Source organism: Dysidea avara, chromosome 6, assembly GCF_963678975.1.
Source record: "Dysidea avara chromosome 6, odDysAvar1.4, whole genome shotgun sequence".
Classification (NCBI taxonomy): Eukaryota; Metazoa; Porifera; class Demospongiae; order Dictyoceratida; family Dysideidae; genus Dysidea; species Dysidea avara.
The window spans coordinates 37,912,916-37,935,348 of record NC_089277.1 but is presented as its reverse complement, the minus strand read 5'-3'; the positions used below and the strand labels follow the sequence as shown (position 1 = coordinate 37,935,348).

General features: G+C 37.9%; 1 protein-coding gene across 3 annotated transcripts in view; it reads right to left on the bottom strand.

Moving 5' to 3' along the window:
* The window catches only part of LOC136257655 (uncharacterized), a 53,885-nt gene that overhangs the window by 816 nt on the left and 30,636 nt on the right, over positions 1-22,433 (bottom strand). For all 3 annotated transcript variants that reach the window (XM_066050909.1, XM_066050910.1, XM_066050911.1), the window contains 10 exons: positions 19,343-19,517; positions 10,406-10,507; positions 10,266-10,354; positions 10,150-10,206; positions 8,748-8,896; positions 8,551-8,686; positions 8,361-8,495; positions 8,146-8,301; positions 1,000-1,146; positions 776-951 (listed from right to left, as the gene is read on the bottom strand). In XM_066050909.1, coding sequence (XP_065906981.1) covers positions 776-951; positions 1,000-1,146; positions 8,146-8,301; positions 8,361-8,495; positions 8,551-8,686; positions 8,748-8,896; positions 10,150-10,206; positions 10,266-10,354; positions 10,406-10,507; positions 19,343-19,517 — 1,322 coding nt within the window. The remainder of the gene's footprint in view (positions 1-775; positions 952-999; positions 1,147-8,145; positions 8,302-8,360; positions 8,496-8,550; positions 8,687-8,747; positions 8,897-10,149; positions 10,207-10,265; positions 10,355-10,405; positions 10,508-19,342; positions 19,518-22,433) is intronic.

Below are 22,433 nucleotides of genomic sequence, written 5' to 3'. Positions count from 1 at the left end.
CAGACATTACGCTATCAGGTGTAAAGCCAAATTTTTCACCTCTAAAAACGCTAGATATCCAGTCATTCCTTAAGAAAAGGCTTCATACAGTATGCCAACAATAACTTACTGAAAGAAATTCGCTTCTATTGTGGCCCATAGAACCAATAATCAATCATGACAAAAATTTCCTGCAAACGTGCTAATGCAATAGCATCTAATTCTACTGCAAGTGCATTGGCCAAGGCAATGAATTCAATTGCAAAATGACAAATGTACAACAATAGCATTGAATTCAATTGCAAACAGGACAAACTGTAAAATGTTTTAACACAAAAAATAGAGATACACTAATAGAGCAGTCACTTACCCTAATAAAACAGTCACTCTATGTGACTGCACCATTAAAGTACCTCGATCTTAAGGTTTTTTATGCTTGCAAATTATGCACTGTGGTGTCACCTGCAAATGGCAATGCATGTAACTTGTACTATTTCAGGAATCACTCATAGGTGAATTTATAAAAAAGGAATTGCTAGAAAAGGTTAATGGACAATTTTGAAAGCATAATGTACTGAAGCCTAATTACATAACAATGTCTTTGGCCACTAGTAACTTTGTCTTACATGTGTTAAACATACTGGAGCACTGCTCTTTACTTAGACATGTATTTATGTAAACAGTTCAAAATTTTATTTGCAGCTAAAACTAAGAACTACAAGTTAAACACACACTGTTTTAGCACTAACAGTATGGATGTGAGCTCTAAGTGGTATACATACTCACAACAACTAACTTTGTATGACATTTTCCTTTCACTTTAGTGAAGATTTCTTTAGCAACAAATCCAAGCAATATTATTATTGGTAAACAATAAAATGGGATCAAGACTGCAGCATGGTCACTGATTTGGTCCACATTACCACACTGGTCAATACTAAAGGAATGATCACTATCAAACACTGCAGTTGTCTGTAACAAACTGGATCATAGACTAGTTAATACTTGTACAGTTATTACCTTGAAATGATCAGTTGATGTGATCATTACCATAAGCAAAATATCTCCCAATAAAACAACCTCTAATATATTAGTCCACAATCCTTGGTGTGGTTGAATATACATGTATATTGCCACACTAATCATCAGCATCCACATTGCTGGAATCTAAGTAAATATCAAGACACAAGGTAGTGTGTTGTGGGGGAAAGGTATGCAACAGGCTAGTGTGTATTATACAGGACTCAAGAAAATTTTGATTGTCATGTCTGGACAAAAACAGATCCATTTTGCAGTAGAATCTCACTTTAGGTGGTCTACTTTCTCACCTAAATGATTTTGCATTTCAACCTCATAGCTGCTACTGTCTAAGAACTGATGAATAAACTATTCATAACCACATATTCCCATTAGCTGTTTACTCATTAGGCATGACAAACAGTGCATCATTTTTTGTAACTGTTATTACTCCAATTTCTCTCAAAACACAACAAGTATGATTTGAGGAATAATGGTTAACCTGTTCACATAATGTACTTCCATTAGTACAATGGCGGATCCAGGATAGGGCATTTACCCCAAATTCCCACCATCCTCCTTTGTGGAGGAGCCATGCATACTTCTTTTGATCAAAATACTAAACTTGTCAGGCAAAAATCAATTAATTTATATGAAAATTTTGCTACCATGCATAGATTACAAACTCACCTGAAACCAAAGTAAAAACACCTGTCAAACTGTCACCCTGTGCTTACATGAACACTAAGTGCCTCTAACAATAATTATCATGTTGCTGGTGTTTAAGATCACAGTCTATAAACACCTTTTAAGACTTCAAAACCATCTGTACAGGACAAAAAGGCAAAACTCGACACTGCTACAAAGTGATTATTTACTGCTTCAAAAACGCAGCAAGTCAGCAACTAACAAAGAGAATCTGCTCTCCCCAACCACCTACAACTTAGCTTGTTTGTGCCCTTCCCCTTGCCAGCTTCTGGATCCGCCCTGTAGTATGACGATAAAAATCTGCCACATTAGCTATATTATATATATATATATATCAAGACACACGATAGTGTGTCGTGCGGCCCAAGAAGCCGGCGCGCCACACCGTGAGTATATTAACAGGAAGAAAGAAAACGCACTTTTCACACCTATGTAGCTCTGTGATCCCTTATCCGATTGGAACCAAATTTGCTGGAGACGTGCCGCCCAGTTAGGGTAGTCTACATACCAAATTTGAAGAAAATCGCTCCAGCCATTTCCGAGATACGAGCGAACAAAATTTCGTTTTAATTTCTTCGTTTTTTTCTTCTTCTTCATCTTCTTCATTTCGCACACTTCGCAAAATTCTTCATAAAACACGAATGCGTGCTCGGATTTGGTTGAAATTTGGCACACTTAAAGGGCTCATTAAGGCGGATCTCCGTACCAACTTTGGTAGGAATCCGATGAACATTCACGGAGTTATGACCGATTATTTGCGTAAAATAAGGTCGAAGGTCTGTCACGCCTACAGGATAAACGCCTTGGAGGAATCAGTTGAAAATTGATATGTAGATGGAGCAACCATCGTAGGAGTGCCGTTTTGTGGTTTGAAAGGAATCGGGATAAAGACCATGGAGATATGATACGAAACCCAACCTGTGTCAAAATTACGCGATCGATTTTTATGAATAAAAAAACTATTAGTTTTCGTGTCTACCAGGCAAACCGCTTAGAGCAACGAGCTGAAAATCAGTATGTAGCTGGAATAATCATCATAGAAAGTCCTTGCAGTAGTACAGAAGTATCGGATTACAAATCACTGAGTTATGATTCGAAAGGCAACTAGGTGCAGCAAATGCGAGATCGAGATACTCTAATAGAACAGTCACCCTAATAAAGCATTCAGCTGCATTTATAATTTACTCAGTTATATTACATTGTAAGTTATTCTGTAGGGAATTCAGCTACAAACAAGTCACCCTGTAGTCAGATCAGCTAGAAGAAGGTACCTAATAGAGAGTTCAGCTACAAATAAGCCATCATGTAGAGAGTTCAGCTCAAATAAATCACCCTGTAGAGAATTCAGCTACAAACAAATTGCCCTGTAGAGAGATCAGCTAGAAGAAGTTACCTTGTAGAGAGTTCAGTTACAAAGAAACAATCATGCAAAGAGTTTAGCTACAAACAAATCACCCAGTAAAAAGTTCTGCTATGAACAGATCACACTGTAGAGAGTTCAGTTAGAAACAAGTCATCCTGTAGAGAGATCAGCTAGAAGAAGTCACCTTGTAGAGAGTTCAGTTACAAAGAAACAATCATGCAAAGAGTTTAGCTGTAAACAAATCACCCAGTAGAAAGTTCCGCTATTAACAGATCACACTGTAAAGAGTTCAGTTAGAAACAAGTCATCCTGTAGATAGATCAGCTAGAAGAAGTCACTTTGTAGAGAGTTCAGCTACAAAGAAACCACCATGTAAAAGAGTTCAGCTGCAAACAAATCACCTGCAGAGAATTCAACTACAAACAAATCACCCTGTAGAAAGATCAGCTAGAAGAAGTTACCTTGTAGAGAGTTCAGCTACAAACAAATCACCCTGTAGAAAGTTCAGTTACAAACAAGTCACCCTGTAGAGAGATCAGCTAGAAACAAGTCATCCTGTAGAGAGTTCAGCTAGAAGAAGTTACGTTGTACAGAGTTCAGCTACAAAGAAACTACCATGTAGAGAGTTCAGCTGCAAATAAATCGCCCTGTAGAGAGTTCAGCTACAAACAAATCACCCTGTAGAAAGATCAGCTAGAAGAAGTTACCTTGTAGAGAGTTCAGCTACAAACAAATCACCCAGTAGAAAGGTCAGCTAGAAGAAGTTACCTTGTAGAGAGTTCAGCTACAAACATATCACCCTGTAGAGAGTTCAGCTAGAAACAAGTCACCCTGTAGAGAGATCAGCTAGAAACAAGCCACCCATAGAGAGTTCAGCTAGAAGAAGTTACATTGTAGAGAGTTCAGCTAGAAACAAGTCACCATGTAGAGAGTTCAGCTAGAAGAAGTTACCTTGTAGAGAGTTCAGCTACAAACAAATCACCCTGTAGAGAGTTCAGCTACAAACAAGTCACCCTGTAGAGAGATTAGCTAGAAACACGTCATCCTGTAGAGAGTTCAGCTAGAAGAAGTTACATTGTAGAGAGTTCAGCTACAAAGAAACTACCATATAGAGAATTCAGCTACAAACAAATCACCCTGTAGAAAGGTCAGCTAGAAGAAGTTACCTAGTAGAGAGTTCAGCTACAAACAAATCACCCTGTAGAGAGTTCAGCTAGAAACAAGTCACCCTGTAGAGACATCAGCTAGAAACAAGCCACCCGTAGAGAGTTTAGCTAGAAGAAGTTACATTGTAGAGAGTTCAGCAGTTCAGCTACAAACAAATCACCCTGTAGAAAGGTCAGCTAGAAGAAGTTACCTAGTAGAGAGTTCAGCTACAAACAAATCACCCTGTAGAGAGTTCAGCTAGAAACAAGTCACCCTGTAGAGACATCAGCTAGAAACAAGCCACCCGTAGAGAGTTCAGCTAGAAGAAGTTACATTGTAGAGAGTTCAGCTACAAAGAAGCTACCTTGTAGAGAGTTCAGTTGCAAACAAATCGCCCTGTAGAGAATTTAGCTACAAACAAATCACCATGTAGAGAGTTCAGCTAGAAGAAGTTACATCGTAGAGAGTTCAGCTACAAAGAAACTACCATGTAGAAAGTTTAGCTGAAAACAAATCGCCCTGTAGAGAATTCAGCTACAAACAAATCACCCTGTAGAAAGATCAGCTAGAATAAGTTACCTTGTAGAGAGTTCAGCTACAAACAAATCACCTTGTAGAGAGTTCAGCTACAAACAAGTCACCCTGTAGAGAGATCAGTTAGAAACAAGCCACCCGTAGAGAGTTTAGCTAGAAGAAGTTACATTGTAGAGAGTTCAGCAGTTTAGCTGCAAACAAATCGCCCTGTAGAGAATTCAGCTACAAACAAATCACCCTGTAGAAAGATCAGCTAGAAGAAGTTACCTTGTAGAGAGTTCAGCTACAAACAAATCACCTTGTAGAGAGTTCAGCTACAAACAAGTCACCCTGTAGAGAGATCAGCTAAAAACAAGCCACCCGTAGAGAGTTTAGCTAGAAGAAGTTACATTGTAGAGAGTTCAGCAGTTTAGCTGCAAACAAATCGCCCTGTAGAGAATTCAGCTACAAACAAATCACCCTGTAGAAAGATCAGCTAGAAGAAGTTACCTTGTAGAGAGTTCAGCTACAAACAAATCACCCTGTAGAGAGTTCAGCTACAAACAAGTTATCCGGTAGAGGGATCAGCTAGAAGGATCACCTTGCAGAGAGGTCAGCTACAAAGAAATCACCCTGCTTCATCTTTTGTTATTCCTGTAGTAAAGAAAAAAATGACAGGTTAAAAGCCCTAAAGCCGGCCATAGGCCGGCTTTGGGGTATACAAATGCAAAAAGAAGTGAAATCTAATCCAAAACAGCCAAGCTGTAAAAAAAGAGTGCGGCCCTGAGAAAGGCTATGGTGAAAAAAGATGTGAAATCCAAGGTGGCGGCCAAGAAATGGCTGTGATGGTAGGTTAATGGTAAAAATTTTAATAACAACAATTCAGTGAATTTGGTGCCGCTTGGTCTTGGCACAAAATTCACTTGAATTGTCATTATTAAAATTTTTACCATTAACCTACCATCACAGCCATTTCTTGGCCGCCACCTTGGATTTCACATCTTTTTTCATCATAGCCTTTCTCAGGGCCGCACTCTTTTTTTACAGCTTGGCTGTTTTGGATTAGATATATATATATACATGTATATATTATATAGTTATACAACGGCCACGAGTGTTCTGCCTGATATAAACGCACGAGCCTGAGGGCCGTTAGGCCTCTCCCTGCAGTACTGCAGCCACCTGAGATATTGAAAGCTAGTACGCTATGGGTTATATCACTAACCTACATTTGCTGTTCGACTCTCATCATGTAGTGCTCAGCATGCCAGCGTGCCATATAGACTAAGCACCAGACTAATCACCATAGTGATTCTCTCAAGCGAAAAAAAGCAGCTAAATAGACGGTTTAAGTAAACAAAACCTAACTAATAAACGATACTAGTCTAATTCTTACTATTTACACTGGCTAAACTCGAATCTGGTGGCATGACAAAACTGGTTCCCACAATCGAACATAAAGGTTAGTATTATTTAGAATATATTTGTTTTATTGAGTCATTGTCGAAGTGGACTACAGTTTAATCTGGGCTAAGATGGCACCAGACTAGTAAGGTGTATAAGTACATTTATATATGTAGACTAGAGTTGTGGCCACCCACGTTGGCTTTTTCAATCGCCATTGGCTGCTTGAAAACATTATACGTATTGGTGACGTTATGGCCCACAATCAACCTTCACATGTCAGGCTATAAAAGAATTCGAGTGATCTGTGAAGTGTCTTTCCACCTATTAGGTGAGGTGTCATAGTGGTCTTCGCCACCGGCACTTGTGCTATGCTGCACAAAACTGCAGCCAGTGCAATATCTGTATATTGCACTGCGGTCGGTGCATTATAACTTATAATGCACTCGTTGTGGTCTACAAAACCGCAACCAGTGCGTTATAAGTTATAATGCACTCGCTGCGGTCTGCAGCAGTGCAATATACAAATGGCACTGGCGGTGTCTTTGAACTGCCCACGCAGAGTGGTACATATATATATATATATATATATGAGACCGGATCTACGAAAACAGGACATAATCGCACAAGCCTAACTTTACAGTATAAAGCATTGAATACATGGGATGAAATACTTGCGTATTATTGAAAAAATTCCATAAATTTTTTAAATGCCTCTTTCTTAGTGAAGAAAGGGACTAACAATAAAAACCCGGATATCATCTTATTCGCCTGCTAAAGAGGAGTTGGAAAATCTTGCAGTAGATCCAAGGATAAGTAAGTTATGAGCATTTGTTTACGTCACGTCGAAGCGATCATACGCGATCAATTTTTCATCACAAATTTCACCTTTCTCTGCAGTGAGAAAGGGTGAGTAGAGAAAAAACGTACCCAGTAATTGATTCCCCCATTCATAGCAAACATCATGGTGATAATTTCAGCTCCGTACCTCAATCCGTTGGTAAGTTACAACCGTTTTTGTAAGCGCAAGTAATATATTTTCCCTATAATTGCTGTACAAATCGATTTTTCTGTTGTTGCTACTTTGTAGGCCTGTAACTCCCAAATTTATCGGCATATGAAGCTGAAACTATGCCAGTGGGTACACTTGGCTAAGTAGATTATAAATATGTAATAAACAGGAATTCGAAAAATATGTGATTATGTCCTGTTTTTGCAGATCCGGTCACATATATTTGTAAAATCTGGTCACAAATTAAGTGAAATTTTGAAAGCTCAAATTTTGGGAATGTCTGAGACAAGTATGCTCAAATTTGGTATGGAACAAAGGTGAATGTGGCATTCCCACAGTAAAACCAGTCTCACTCAGAATTATTTTTGCAGAATTATGTATAAGTGAAAAATTGTTCATGTTGATAATGCACTGCTTGCTTTTGGGCTGCACAACAGACTACTGCATGCCTTGATATACAAAATCCATGCCAAAACAGTAAAGCTATAGTGCTACCTTTAAAAAAAGTTGTGGTGGTGGTCAAGAAATAGCTGGAATGATATTTAAATACAAAAAGATCAAAAAGAGCTGAGCTGTGTACAGTGTGGCCATCAATAAGCTGGTGTGAAAGGGTTAGCCAAGAAATTATGTAGCGATGTATTTAAATCAATTTTTATTCCGAATTAATCTGCAAGCCATTTTTGGCCACCACCTTTGATATCACACTTTTGTTTTCTAGTCTTTTGATTCAATGCTTTCTTTTATAGTTCAGCTGTTTCTGGAATAGATACTGATTTAAGTCAGAGATATCATAATTTGTTTTTTCTTTGTTGTAAAATGATATTCATATGGAAAACTTGTACGAAAATTTCTTACATGAAAATTCTTACACAAGATCCAACTACTCTAATAGAGCAGTCATTCATGTAAATCGTATGAAAATGTTTTAAATCTTTATCATGAATTATCTTGCACATAAATAATATGAATTACAGTAGTAACAAAACTATATATAAATACATACCAAGTTTCCAGGAAATGCCATGATCAAAATGATTAACAGTAATCTTTTTATCAACTCAGTTGATGCCCACCACTTATACTGATCAACAAAAGGCTCTTGTAGCAGTTTTTCTAATGTGAAAGTCCATAGGTGAACTCGTCTACAACCTTTGATAGTCTATAAAATAACACAGTGTATAAGCAATTCCCACCAGGTGGCCCATTCACATTGCTCACCTTCACTTTCCCCAGTACAACCACCACTAGAGCTATTATTAGTAGTGTACACACTATCAGTACTAATATGGCAAATGTTGCTAGACCAGCATGACCTTCTGAGAAGCACTTCACTGTACCATCTACAAACCATCTCTATATGAGAGACATAAACTATACTCATGTCACATATTGTACATCACATTCTTACCATAGATCTGTGTCCATCACTATCCCTTAGTATGGGACAGTTCAGTATAGACACTGAAGTGTTCACTACACCAGTGAACAATAGTAATATCAGTAGCCACACTCCACTCCATGATATAGAAACATTGTGATACCTTCTATAGTAATGGAACATGTTGTTACTTTACACATCACACACATGAACACATATGTACATACCTGCTGAGGAGCCAGATAATGCAATAGATGGTAGAGAACAACAGAACTGGAATATATCGGAGACTATAGGATACTAGTGCAGTCATTCCAGGATAGATACAAAAGTCATAAGGGAAGTAGAGACTGGCAGCACTGCTAATGTAGTGGAGCTATAGGAAATATAACAGTGCTGTGACTGACTCCCAACATGCTTGCATCATATATGAAACTAAGAAATAGCATGTTAATACTTCCATTAATTTCCACAGTATTGTTTTCACAAGTAGAAGGAAAAAATTGAAAACTTAAGTTGGAGTAGCGATTAAAGAATTTAAAAAGTAGTGAGATTAGGGAATAGCAAAAAAGTAGTAAAACAAGGGAGGTATATTAATCCCTAATTCAGTTAATTAGGAATTAACTATTCATTAGTATCCTGTATCTGCAGGTATAGGCAACCTCTCTACCTCTCTTGTTTTACTACTTTTTTGCTACTCCCTTGTTACGCTACTTTATTATAATTATATAACTTCTGATCCAACTAAAATTTATTCTACTTGTTACTTTTTAATAACATAGTTATGAATAATGAACCTGTACATACCGCATAAAAAGAGGGAATGACAGCAGGCATGCCATAAAATTAATTTTGCATCTGAGCATCTACCCCAACAATCAATTATTGCAAGTTCAGTGGCCTCATCTTAAGCTATGTTCCACCCATTACACAGTGATACAAATGAAGAACAGTACGAGAAGTGTCTCTGTAATCACTATGGAAAATATGGGCGATAAGTGTAACAGCTACCATCATGGCCACAGGGAAGCCATATAGCCCTACCGTGAATTGACACCTTGCGTTGTCAGTGAAAATAACTGGAACACAGAGGAAGACAAAGGTAAGTAATCCTAAGGCTGCAGCACATGTTGCTGTAAGACTTTCTGTGCTGGTCACTGTAAAGTGCTAATAATAAATAAAAATAAATAAAAAGTCCATGATACATGTATTGCACATAATGCAGTTTTCAAAAAGGTATGTCTTGGATGAAGCAATGCAAACAGTGAAAAAATCAAGTCTTTAGCCTTATTATACTGTCAAGTTATGCTTGGCTGAAGATATCAGTTAGTTAGTTAGTCAGTTAGTAGAAAATTCAGTTAATAGAAAATTTTAAAATTCTATAGAAACATTTGGAGTTGCTCTGAAGGAATTTTTGGGCTTTGTTATTCTTAACCAATACTGCCAAGCAGCTTTGAAGGAAAATTGAGGCTGTTTTTGGAAGGACGAGAAAGCCAAAGCTCTATGATCCCTAATATACAGTACTACCATACTGTATGAAATGCTAGTGGTGAGTCACAGCTACTCAGAAAGTACAAACTACAATTTCTGCATTGCAACACGTACATCATCAGTAAGTCAGTGACTTACATATGGTTGAACAGCACTGAATGTGACTGGAAAGTATTGTGCAATATATGGAGTGACCTAGGATGATATTATTAACGTACGCTATATATGTACAACCATACAGCTATTCAGTTTACCTGTATGTAGAACAATACTGGATATAACCAACTGAAAATGGTTACAGATGATAGTAGGATTACAGTAATCACTATAATATCAAAAACAACTAAAAGAACAATAACACAATTGATACAGTAAAGGTAATAAGTGGACTAACCTAAACCAAAGATGAGAGCAATACTACCATAACCACAAGACACACACTTATTAAGTAGAACACTAACTCCTTTGTCACCACGACACTTGCCACACAAGTAACCTTCAAAAAACAAGGGATTAGAGATGTAACCAGAACTTGGGCCACCCAGGGCAGGCCCGGGTATCAATAATTGTGACTGGGCCTGCAAAAACAGGGCAGGTGGGCACATGATTTTTGTCTACTTTTTCAAACTTCCATCGCTCTAAACTTTTTGTGCCATTATGCTATAGCAATGTAATTTTCAGCTCTTAGTAAGCATTTAATTGGCTTTATAATACAAGTTACAGAATTCAACTATTCTGTTTCAGTACTGAGATATGACATGTAGAATGACGAGGTATAGGTTTTTCCCACATGCTCTATTCTCGCAGGCCTGATCACAATTGTACCTACAATAAACATCAGCATTGACATACTCTAATAGAACAGTCAACCTAATATAGCAGTCATGCAAATATAAGCAATAGTAGCTACTCTAATGAGCTGTTAAAACTGGTCTCACATTCAATTTCAAAGGGTTAATATCTTCCTACATGGTATGTAGTGAGCAGAAGGCCAAGATTGAGATACCCTAATAGAGAAGTTGTCCTATTAGATCAGTCGCCTAAAATACAGCAGTTACCCTAATACAATGAGAAAAGTATATATCAGATTCAATTTCAGAGGGTCTAAATTTCAGGGAAGCATGACCCCAGACCCCCCTAGGTTGGAAGGTATGTCCTTCCTAATTATTATCTTGCTATCAAACAGTATAGTAGTACTGTTTAAGTAGAGATCTCCCCAAAAATGACATGCGCTGTCTAAAATACTACCATCTTTAAAACATCTTATGCAACGGAAATCACCTTTATGGAATACTGTTAGTCCATCTAACATCAAATACAGCATTTAAAACACATACAGATGGCTGGATATAGAAATTTTAAAAAATCATCTAAACTCGATTTTTTGTCTGCCAGCCAGCCAGCCTGCCTGCCTGACCACACTGGCAAGCTGGAGGCCAACGAAACAAATCACATTCACAATTTTACACCACAATAACAAACTCACTTGACTTTTGGAGTTCCGACAAGTGTGTGCCCTCTGTGGCTTGTCTTTTCTTTTATCTTCAATCAAGCTTGTCTTCGTCCTTCTTTATGCAATGAAACCATATTGAGGCATTAATTTTCCCTATCAACACTTTCCTTGAGCAGCATATTTAGATGCCACAAACTTATTTAAGTACTTACACTCAGTAGATGCCTGTAACGTTATGATAGGACCAATACCACACCTATTAACACAATATTAGTTGATTAATTATATGATTGAGTGCTGCGTTGATTGACTTATACGTCTTATGGTTCAAGACATGTGTATAGGAAATAAATAAATAAATAAGGGGGCTAAACATAGGGGTACCAAGGAGATTTAAAGCAACTGGAGCCCTGGAAAGGCGAAAACAAACAAAAAAACCTCTTAGCAATCTATTTACTCAATCACGACAACACACCCTGTTATTTTTTACCTACCTGTATCCATAAAACTAGCACAATATGAAATACTGACATACCTCCTGGTAGATGAAGTTTGACTCGAGATACTCTAATACAGCAGTCACCCTAATGGAGCAGTCACATGTGTATTATGTGACTGGATCTTGGAAAACCGGTCTTATCACCCATGTCAGCTTTCAGCAATAACACAAAGCTACATGAATAAACTATCTATTTCACAATCAAAATCAGTTAGACTTGAGTGGTCTGCTTTTTCTGGCTGCTTTTCCCAAGCCCAGTGGCGATCCGTACATGTAGTGTGGGGCCTTAATGGATTTCTGGTCAGCCTGGGGATGACTGTATGTGGTTGCTGTACAGTTCCGTGAGTAGAATAAAGCACTCTGCAGTAAATTTCCTTTCATTTTAGCCAGTTTTGATACCTGAATGGCCCATAACTTGGCCTAATTCATCCCTATGCCTTCCTTTACAATTTTTTAAACAGCCTCTTGCCAGGACCCTGCCTCCCTCCAGCTCACCTGATAGTCAACCACGTACAGTATAAAAACTATCTAAAATAGTAGTTGTTGGCTATTTGCACAGTAGATGCTCTGGAAGGTAGGAATTGGTGTAAAACATGCAAAAATTTGGTACATGTAGCTTCAACAATTGGTGAGCTACAACACACTAAATACTTAAAACCAGCATTTCTCGATACTTTTAAATAGGTGATAAGACCAGTTTTCCCAGACTGGGTCACATAATACCTATATGCTATGACAAAAACCTACTAAACTAGTATAATTATTTAAAAAATCAACATGAAGTAGGGATCCAAGCAATAAAAAGTAGTGAAACAAGAGATGAATGATTGTATTACAGCACAGCTCGGTGGGAAAATCCCCACTTTAACATTGAACAAATGATTGTTATAACATGCCAATGTAGGAATTTTCCCACCAAGCTATATATGCAATATCATCATTCATCTCTTGTTTCACTGCATTTTATCACTTGGATCTCTACTTCATTTATAGTATTATTTTTAATCTATCTATATATATAAAGCAGAAACGCCGTCTGTCTGTCTGATTGTCTGTCCATCTGACCGTCACGCCGCTTACTCACCAAGCTCAGTGAGAATCGACACAATCTGTGCTGATGAAAAAGCACTCATCATCCGGTTATTCTAAGATTGTTATCACAAGTTCATGCGTGCTTCCATTCGTTCTCTACAGTGCGTAGAAGGCCAAGGTGTAGAGAATATTTGAGCAACATTCCTTTGAAACCACAACACATATATTAAACTCATATGCTCAGTTTTTCAGCACTGGCACTTAACTGCCTCACATCATAGGGACTCTTGTATAACACTTTTGTGATAGGGCAGGCAAATTACCAACATATTCGTCCATCTGTGTGTTGGTCCAGTGTGTTGTATTAGAGTATATAGAAGCTTCTTTCACCAGTATCCAGAATATCTATATCTTTGTTTTAAGCACATAGGTGTGCACTGATATGCAAAACTGTTTGTTCAGATTTACTCATTACTGCTGTAGTAAATAGGCAGCTTGCATGATTAGACAGATACTACTGTGCATCTGAAAAATGATAATACTGGAACCATGTAGTTACCATAGTTTACACCAAGGTACTGCGTCTGACCTGGCATAATTGTTTCACTATAATCCTGCTTACATGCTTTCAATCTAAAGAATCATACATTAACTTAATGGTCAATTACACTGCAGGTGTTTTAAAACTGGGTTTTTGTATGGCAAGATTGTGTTGGCATAATGTAGAAGCTGAAACTGTACCATGTGTACTGTATGTACAGTTGCCTTAGCTCGCATGCAGTTTAACTAATTAGCCTTGCATGCTAATTATTTCACTATATGCACTGCATAAGGATCATATACTTTAAGGCACTATCGACATGCATGCTACTCAGCAAATATATGACACTAACATTTATGGTTGGTTCCCAATGTATTAATTATTGTCCCATTAGTTGTTGAGCATGTAAAGCAGCGTAGGTTTTGTTTGTTCTTTACAGCACATTGAAGTCACTGGTAGGGAAGACAAACTGAATAATTGAACTACATTCCTGTCAAAACCACCAACAATAAACTTTAGTGTTTTGCATCATTAATTCCAGCAGGATGGCATAAGGTAACTTTAAAAAGGTGACATCACCATGTACTCTACATAGCTACATGAGCAGTGCTGGTGTTTAATGCTTGGTCACTCTTCCTGGCATTAAAATGTTTAATGTGGAGATGGTCCTGCACATAGAGCAGGTACCAATGGAGTAGGTAAAAGCTTCTTTCAGAGTATGTTTTATGCACATAGGTGAGCACTGACGTGCAAAACTCTGTTTGTTCAGATATCATTACTGCTGTCAGTAAATAGGCAGCTTGCATGATTGGACAGATACTACTGTACATCTGAAATATGAGAATACTGGAAGCATGTAGATGCTGTAGTTTACTCTGTGGAATTACGTGTGACCTGGCACAACTATTTCACTATAATCCTGCTTACATCCTTTCATTCTAAAGGATCATACATTACTTTAATGGTCAATTACACTGTAGGTGTTTTAAAACTGGGTTTTTGTATGGCAAGAAGTATATGTGTCACTGCAACATCAGAACTGAAAGTGCATAGCATAGGACAAGTTCTGAATCATTGCTTGCCATGAACCATTGCTTGCCATGCAGTAATTATAACTGCAAATTGTGGTGGCTTTAAATTATGCCCAAGTTCATTTCCCTTGGTTGACAGAAACTGAAACTGTACCATGTGACATGTGTACACCACCTGTACTGTGTATACAGTTCACATGCAGTTTAGCCCTGCACGCTCATTATTTCATTACATGTACTTTAAAAATTGGCATAAGGATCATGTACTTTAAAGCACTATCAACATGCACGCTACACAACAAATATAGGACACTAATATACTTGATTCCCAATATATTAATTATCATCACATTAGTTGTCCTGCATGTAAAGCGCGTACCAATGCTTTTGTTTGTTCTTCACAGCACGTAGAAGTCACTGGTAGGGAGGACGCACTGAATAATTGAACTACATTCCTGTCAAAACCACAAACATTAATTTCAACAGGATGGCTTAAGGAAACCTCATGCTCTTTAAAAATGTGACATCACCATGCACACTACATAGATACATGAGCAGTGCTGGTGTTTAATGCTTGGTCCCTCTTCCTGGCATTAAAATTTTTAATGTGGAGATGGTCCTGCACGTAGAGCAGGTACCAATGCTAGGATATAAAAAACTAAAAAGTTGCCCATCTATCTGACCGTACGTCACGCCACTCACTCGCCTGAGTCTGAGCATGTCAACTTCATTCATGCTCGAAATGAAGCCCTCATCATCCAGATACTCTGGGATTGTTACCGTGAGTCTCTGAATGTTTTCGTTAGTCCGCTACAGCACAAAGAAGGCCAAGGTGTAGAGAAAACTTGAGTTACATTCCTTTAAAAACCACAGCACAAACTGTTCAAGTGGTAAAACGCCTGACTAATGTGTAGGAATTTGTGGGTTTGAATCCACGTGTTGGCACATTCTTTTTTTTTTCTTTCTAGGCAATACCTTTTTGCGCACACCTTTTAAAAAGCTCAGTTTTTAGCTCATAGTATCTTGGCATGCACAGCATATATTTTCACAAAGTGCTCTCACGTGATTGTGAAAAATTGGCTTGGTTTTTTGTTCCATTAGTTTTCTTCCTGTTGCTGGGGTCTTACATTTCAAGGCAGCCATTTGTTTTGTTGAACCTAATGGTAATGATTCATCTTTATGTTGTGGTGAGTTTCTGACAAATAATGCATGTTTCGATTGACCCTCAGATTATCATTTTGTGACCATCTTACTGTGGATTATGAAAATGCTTTATTTACCAGCTCTCAATGTTTGGTTATTTTAGGTGATTTTAATTTTGACCCTACATTGACTAGTTCTCCACAGGCTAAGCTTTTTTATATTTTTTATTAATCAGTTTAATTTACATGAGCTCATGCAGTGTCCTACCAGAGTGACAGCTACAACTAGTTCACGTTTCGATCTTATTCTTACAAATAGTCTATCATATTTTCAGACCACTGTTGCTATTCCTTGTGGCAGTAGTAATCACCACTGACTATGTAGATTAAGGGTGAAATGCACTAGGTCTCCTTGGAATCATTCTTCGGAGATAGCTTTAGCTAGATGACAAAGGAACTGCAGCTGGTAACATTGTCAGGCAATAAAATCTGATGATCCTAGTAATTGGTCTAACTATATAGATGTTGTCATAACAATGTTACTGCCATGACTCACTCAGCTAAGCGACAATATTTATCTAACTTGCAATTGGTGTAGAATCTTAAGCATGACTCTTCCAAGCTTTAGAAGCATTTTAGCTATTAGTCTTTTCATCAGAGAAGTCAACACCAGACCAATTCAGATTTAATTTGTGAAGATACCAATCAACATTTTCCTTCTGTTGCCCAGAAAACTGTTAGTGCCTTACCATCTTCCCACACATCCCCTACCTCATATATTATCAGAAACACTGATGTGTCACCTTCAAAATTATCTGAAGTGGATGTTCTGGAGGTAGTCAAGTGTATTTCTCATCTGGATAGTCATAAGGCAGTGGTATTCTAACGAAGTTCGTTAAGGCCTCACCTCTCTGTAAGGCTGTGCTTTCGACCAAGTTAATTATTAAGAGCATTTCATCAGTGTCTTTCCGGTTAGTTGGAAATCTGCTATTTAATGCCAATTCCAAAATCACGCAATGGTTCTTCATTGTCCAACTTTCGTCCCATTTCTGAATCAGTTCTACCAGTCATCTTCAAGATATTGGAAAGAATTGTCTCTGATCAGATTATTGCTCATTTCAACAAGCATGATCAGTTCTCACAAAGACAGTCTGGTTTTTGTTATGGATATTCAATTCAAGATGTTCTTCAGCATGTTTCAAACTCTTTTTCTGGTGCTATCAATTGTGGTGAATATGTAGGTGTTGCGTTTATTAACCTGGCTAAGGCTTTTGATTGTGTGGACCATTCTATATATTATTCCATTACAGAAGTTGGCTTGTTACGGCTTTATTGATAGTCCTCACTCATGGTTAAAGAGTTATAATAGAACACATTTCAAGGTTGTTTGTCATCTAGTGGGCCTGGAATTCCTCAGGATTTAATCCTAGAGCCCTTACGTTTTTTATTAATGACAATGACTTGCCAAATGTTTCTTTATTTGACATTAATATGTATGCAGATGATATGGAGCTTTGCTTCACCATGGTGACCTTTCTGCAGTTAAACACCCTTCGAGCTGATGTAGAGAATGCTCCACTTGGCTGGTTGTTAATTAAATTATTGTGTATACTCATTGGTTGCCGTCAGAGAAATGGAGGTTGAATCTCACAATAACATTGGACATGGTGTTGTTTTAAAGCAGGTTTGTTCTCTCTCTAGAGTTCTACAGTTGCTTTATCAAGCTTATATATATTCAGCGAGTGGTGATACTGTAAGGTTACGATAAAATTCTACTGGAATTCATTGTTTAGAAAGACTCCATTCTAAGTTTACATCATCATTTCCTTCTTCTGATAATTTTAACTTACAAGCTACCAAGCTGCAACAAAGGGAAAGTGAGGCTGATTTTTGGATGATATTGTTGGGCAAGAAATCCTGAACCACCCTGATCCCTAGTATACACTAAAAGCACACTGTATGATTAAGCAACCTTTATTTGGGCTTTCTGCTATTATTAATTGATGTTAGTGCACTTGTTGAAAGTGCTTTAAACTGTTTATAGAACTTTGTATGCAAGCGAAAAATTAATGTGTACTACTGTTACAGTAGTAAAGTACACTTGAGGTGTGAACTGTACTTTACTGTCCACCAACTGTATTTTTATGAAGTCATTCTAAACATGTTAAAGGGGAGTTAGTAAAACGCGGAATAGCTACGGAATGACAGAATTGCAGAATAACGAAATAAGCAAAAGTTATCTTTTGCAGATTGTACAAATAGTTATATGTTCTACTTTATTTACCTTGTAACAGCTCTGCATGGCGCACCACGGCAATGGATAGAACAGCAGCTGGCGAGCATTAAATGCGACGAGCACACAACTAATCACCCTAGAACGATCTACCTTCGCTAAACGTACTTACCTACACTCTTGATTCAAACCTGAAGAGTTTTGAAATCCACACAACCACTGGACTTCCCTACTGAACTCTAGTGTGACTCTAATAAATTCGGTCGTATGCGCATGAAGGGCAGCTAGTTTAACCTAAGAATAGAACTAGGTCTTGACATTTTGTAGCTATATCAACTAAGGAGTATAGATAAGTAAGTTTAGGGAAGGTAGATCGTTCTAGGGTGATTGGTTGTGTGCTTGTCCCATTTAATGCTCGCCCAGCTGCTGTTATCCATCGCCGTGGCATGCCATGCAAAGCTGTTACAAGGTGTAAATAAAGTATGATTGCTATAGAGCATGTAACTATTTGTACAATCTGCAAAAGATAAGTTTTGCTTATTTCGTTATTCCACAATTCCGTTATTCCGTATTCCGCGTTTTACTAACTCCCATGTTAAAGTACAGTTATGACAGTAATTATAAAATGTGACTGGGCCTACGAAAACAGGGCACGTGGGCACAAACTACACCCTATCACACAACAGGTTATATCTCAGTATTGGAATAAATATTTGACTTTTGTAACTTGTGTTATAAAGCCAACTGAATGCTAAATGAGTGCTGAAAGTTTATGGTCATAGCATGATGGCATTAAAAGTTATAAGACATGAAAGTTAGGAAAAGTACTGTAGGTAAAATTTGTGTGCTAACATGCCCTGTTGTTGCAGGCCTGGTCACAAATATAGGTGCCAACAGTTTATTGTCAACAACCGTCAGGACAGTTGGGCCCAGCCAACATTACACTGGAATTCAGTAATAGTAGCTTAGTCCACAGAAAATTACTAATTAACAGGCCTGTTGTACTTTACAAGGAAGTTGCTGGACTACTGTTACCATGAGTAAGTATGCAACAAAACTACAAAGTTAGAGCATTAACTGGGCTTCAATCCACTTTGAAATTTCATAGCATTGTCTTTCTTGTGGTATATGAATAATAAAGCACTCACCACTTAGCCTCGCTGCTAATAAAGCACTTGGCCCCACCTAAAGCTTTATTGTCATCTTGGCCACTGGTCTCGTGCTTTATTTTTCATACATAGTACATGCAGCAATGTTTTAACATAACTACTACACATGAAATGCCCCCGGCACACCTTGCTGTAGTATTACAGTGTACAGTATATTTGCATAAAAGTACAAAGCAATGAAAGTAAACCAGGTATACATTTGAAATAATGACATGCACTTTTATTAGTCACCTTGTCTATCACAGACACACTGGAGATCATCATTATCATAATAATATACACTGTTACATATATTACCACCATCATCCTCCCTACTACACTGACAGTAACCAGGTGGACACTGGTAATACTCCATCATCCCATTCAGTGACTGCCCAGTGTTAATATTGGTAGCCCATAATCCTTCCTGTAATGTATAAAATGATGTAACTTCAATGTGTGACTCTCTCTGGGAAAGCTGGTCTTATTACCTATTTACGAGTATCAAGAAATGTTGGTTTTAAGCATTCAAAGCATTATAGTTCGCCGATGGTTGAAGCTACATAGATACATGTACCCCATGTCATTCTAGAGCATCCACTGTACAAGTGGTCAACAGCTATTATTTTCCTGATAGTTTTACTCAAAATTGATTGTATCAGGTAAGCTTTAATAGGATGGTGAGTGGGGGAGGACAAAAGGTTGCGTACAAAATGAAAGAGGAACAATCAAACCTGCCGTCATGGGAGATAAGATCAGTTTTCCCTGTCCCATTCACATATTTTATTGCATTCTAAATCACATCTTTCATACATGCTTGTATGTATGTGTGTTGTATAAGGCTCAAACGATTAGCCGAATATTCGGATTAATATTCGTTTGCTTTGTAGCCAAATAATAAAATTAACAAACGATTATTCGCACGTGATCATTAATATGGTGACACATGATTAGCTGTCAGTAATTATGAAGCGGAAGACGATGCTAATGAAAGTAACAAAAAGGAAAGGACTATGGAGATAAAGTGAAGAGTAGTCATAGAATTAGGCAGCCACTAATTGGTGAAGATGTACTAATTCCACGATGAATCGATGTAAGCGGAAGAGTTCGTATGGATTTGTGGCTTACTCCAGGTACTTCTACTTTCTTCTATCACAGTATCGCTGTGATAATCCTTTCTTAGTAAAGTTATTCATACGAAGCCACAAAGCTGTCTGTTATTTGTAGGCTTCTTGGTAGTGACTGCCTTAATTACTGAATTGCAATGAAACCTTACAACGATTATTCAACTAATTTCGTTACAGCTGAGTGAATATTCAAATACAATAAACCACTATTCGTTTGAGCCTTAATGTTGCACACATAAATTATCATGGAATGGGTTATATACAATAACTGTACACAACAAGTGGACTGGACTACTGGACTCAAGTTAGCTTTCTTTCCTTCTGACTTTTAATTAATTAAAACCCTTCGAAGACGGAATTAATGAAAATAATGCGTAAGCGTGTACTGTAGGCAGACCTCCAGGCTTCTATTACTGCACAACGGGATATTCTTATACATGAAATAAAACTTTATTTCAAGCACTACAAGAACATGTAAACAGTTTTACACAACACTAAAGAGTACTTTTGATATGAAGCGATGAACAGCAGACATCTGAGTAAGCAAAATTAAGTGACTGTCTTGCTATTCCATCACAATATGTACACCCTGTATAGCTGCAGCTGCATGCAATGCTGACATATTCTGGCATGGCTACACTGCTTCCTTTTGTGTGAAGGTGGGAGTGGTCTAACTACATAAGATTAGCATGTTCCATATACCAAACAATAGCCAGTTAACCAAAATTTAAGTTAAAAAAAAAATCCTGAGTCCAGTAGTCCAGTTTACCAGTCCTGTCCAGTGATTATACACCCATCGAATGTGGTACTAATGAATAATTAATAATAGACACAAAGATTTGCAATTTCCATACAGGTATATGTGTCCTAGTTTAGGAAAACAGGTCTTATCACCTATTTAAAACTATCGAGAAATGCTTATTTAGAGCAATAGTTGAAGCTATGTGTACCAAATTTTCACATGTTTTCCTTACCTTCCAGAGCATCCACTGTAAAAGTAGGCAACAGTTAAGTTTCCTGTCATTTTAGATAGTTTTAAAACTGAGGTTGACTCTATCAGGTAAACTCTAAAGGGGGTAGGAGGCGGAGGCCCGGAGGAGGGAAAGAGGCTGTTTGAAAATTATTAAAGAGGAAGGTGCAGGGATGAATTATTAGGCCAAGTTATGGGTCATCCAGGTCTCAAAACTGGCTAAAATGATAGGAAAGTTTCAGCATAAGTCTTTATTCAATACCATAGAGCAATGCAGCCGCATACAGCCATCCCCAGGCTCCATTTATAGTCCCAGACTCTATGCACGGATCGTCCCTGTGCTTGGGAAAAGCAGCCAGCAAAAGCAGACCACTGAAGTCTAGCTGATTTTGATGATGCAGTTTGATGATTTATTCATGTATCTTTTCTGTTCTTGGTGAAAAATCAAATATCTTGTCATGGGTGATAAGACCGGTTTTCCCAGTCTCTCTCTCTCTCTCTCTCTCTCTCTCACACACACACACACACACACACACACACACACACACACGCACACACGTATGCACATGCACACACCATGGGCAGGAGTGCTTTGCCAGATATATACACTCGAGCATGAGGGTGTTAGCCCGAGTGCAAGCGTGTATATATCAGGCAAAGCACGAGTGTCCGTGGTATAACTAATATGTGCCACATGGGTTAATCACCTACACGTGTGAGAAACTGCTGGCATACTTCATGAGTGTATTTATATTGGGCTTTGTGAATTTTGATCGTGGACACTGGAAACAACATAAGAATAACAAGGAGTTACTTTGCTAAGAGTTCAAACATATGCACAATGACACAAGCATACGAAAAGTTCGATTGTGGGTTTGTACAGTGAGCAAGGAGACACAGGACATCGAAACACGACTTGATAATGATGGTTTAACGCTGGTATAAGCACTCCCAGGTATTCACTGTAATAATCGTGAGTAAATTATAGCATTATAGTCGTGCATGAATACCACTTCACCACCAAAGGCTCAATCTATTTAGCATGCGTTGCGTAACAACACACAGGACATCGAAACGCAACTTGATAATAATGGTTTAATGCTGTTATAAGTGCTTCCAGGTATTTACCATAATAATCGTGAATAAATTGTATCCATGAATAAAATTACAGTCGTGCATGAATACCACTTCACATCTAATGGCTCAATTTACTTAGCATGTGTTACGTAACATTGAGACAGGTATC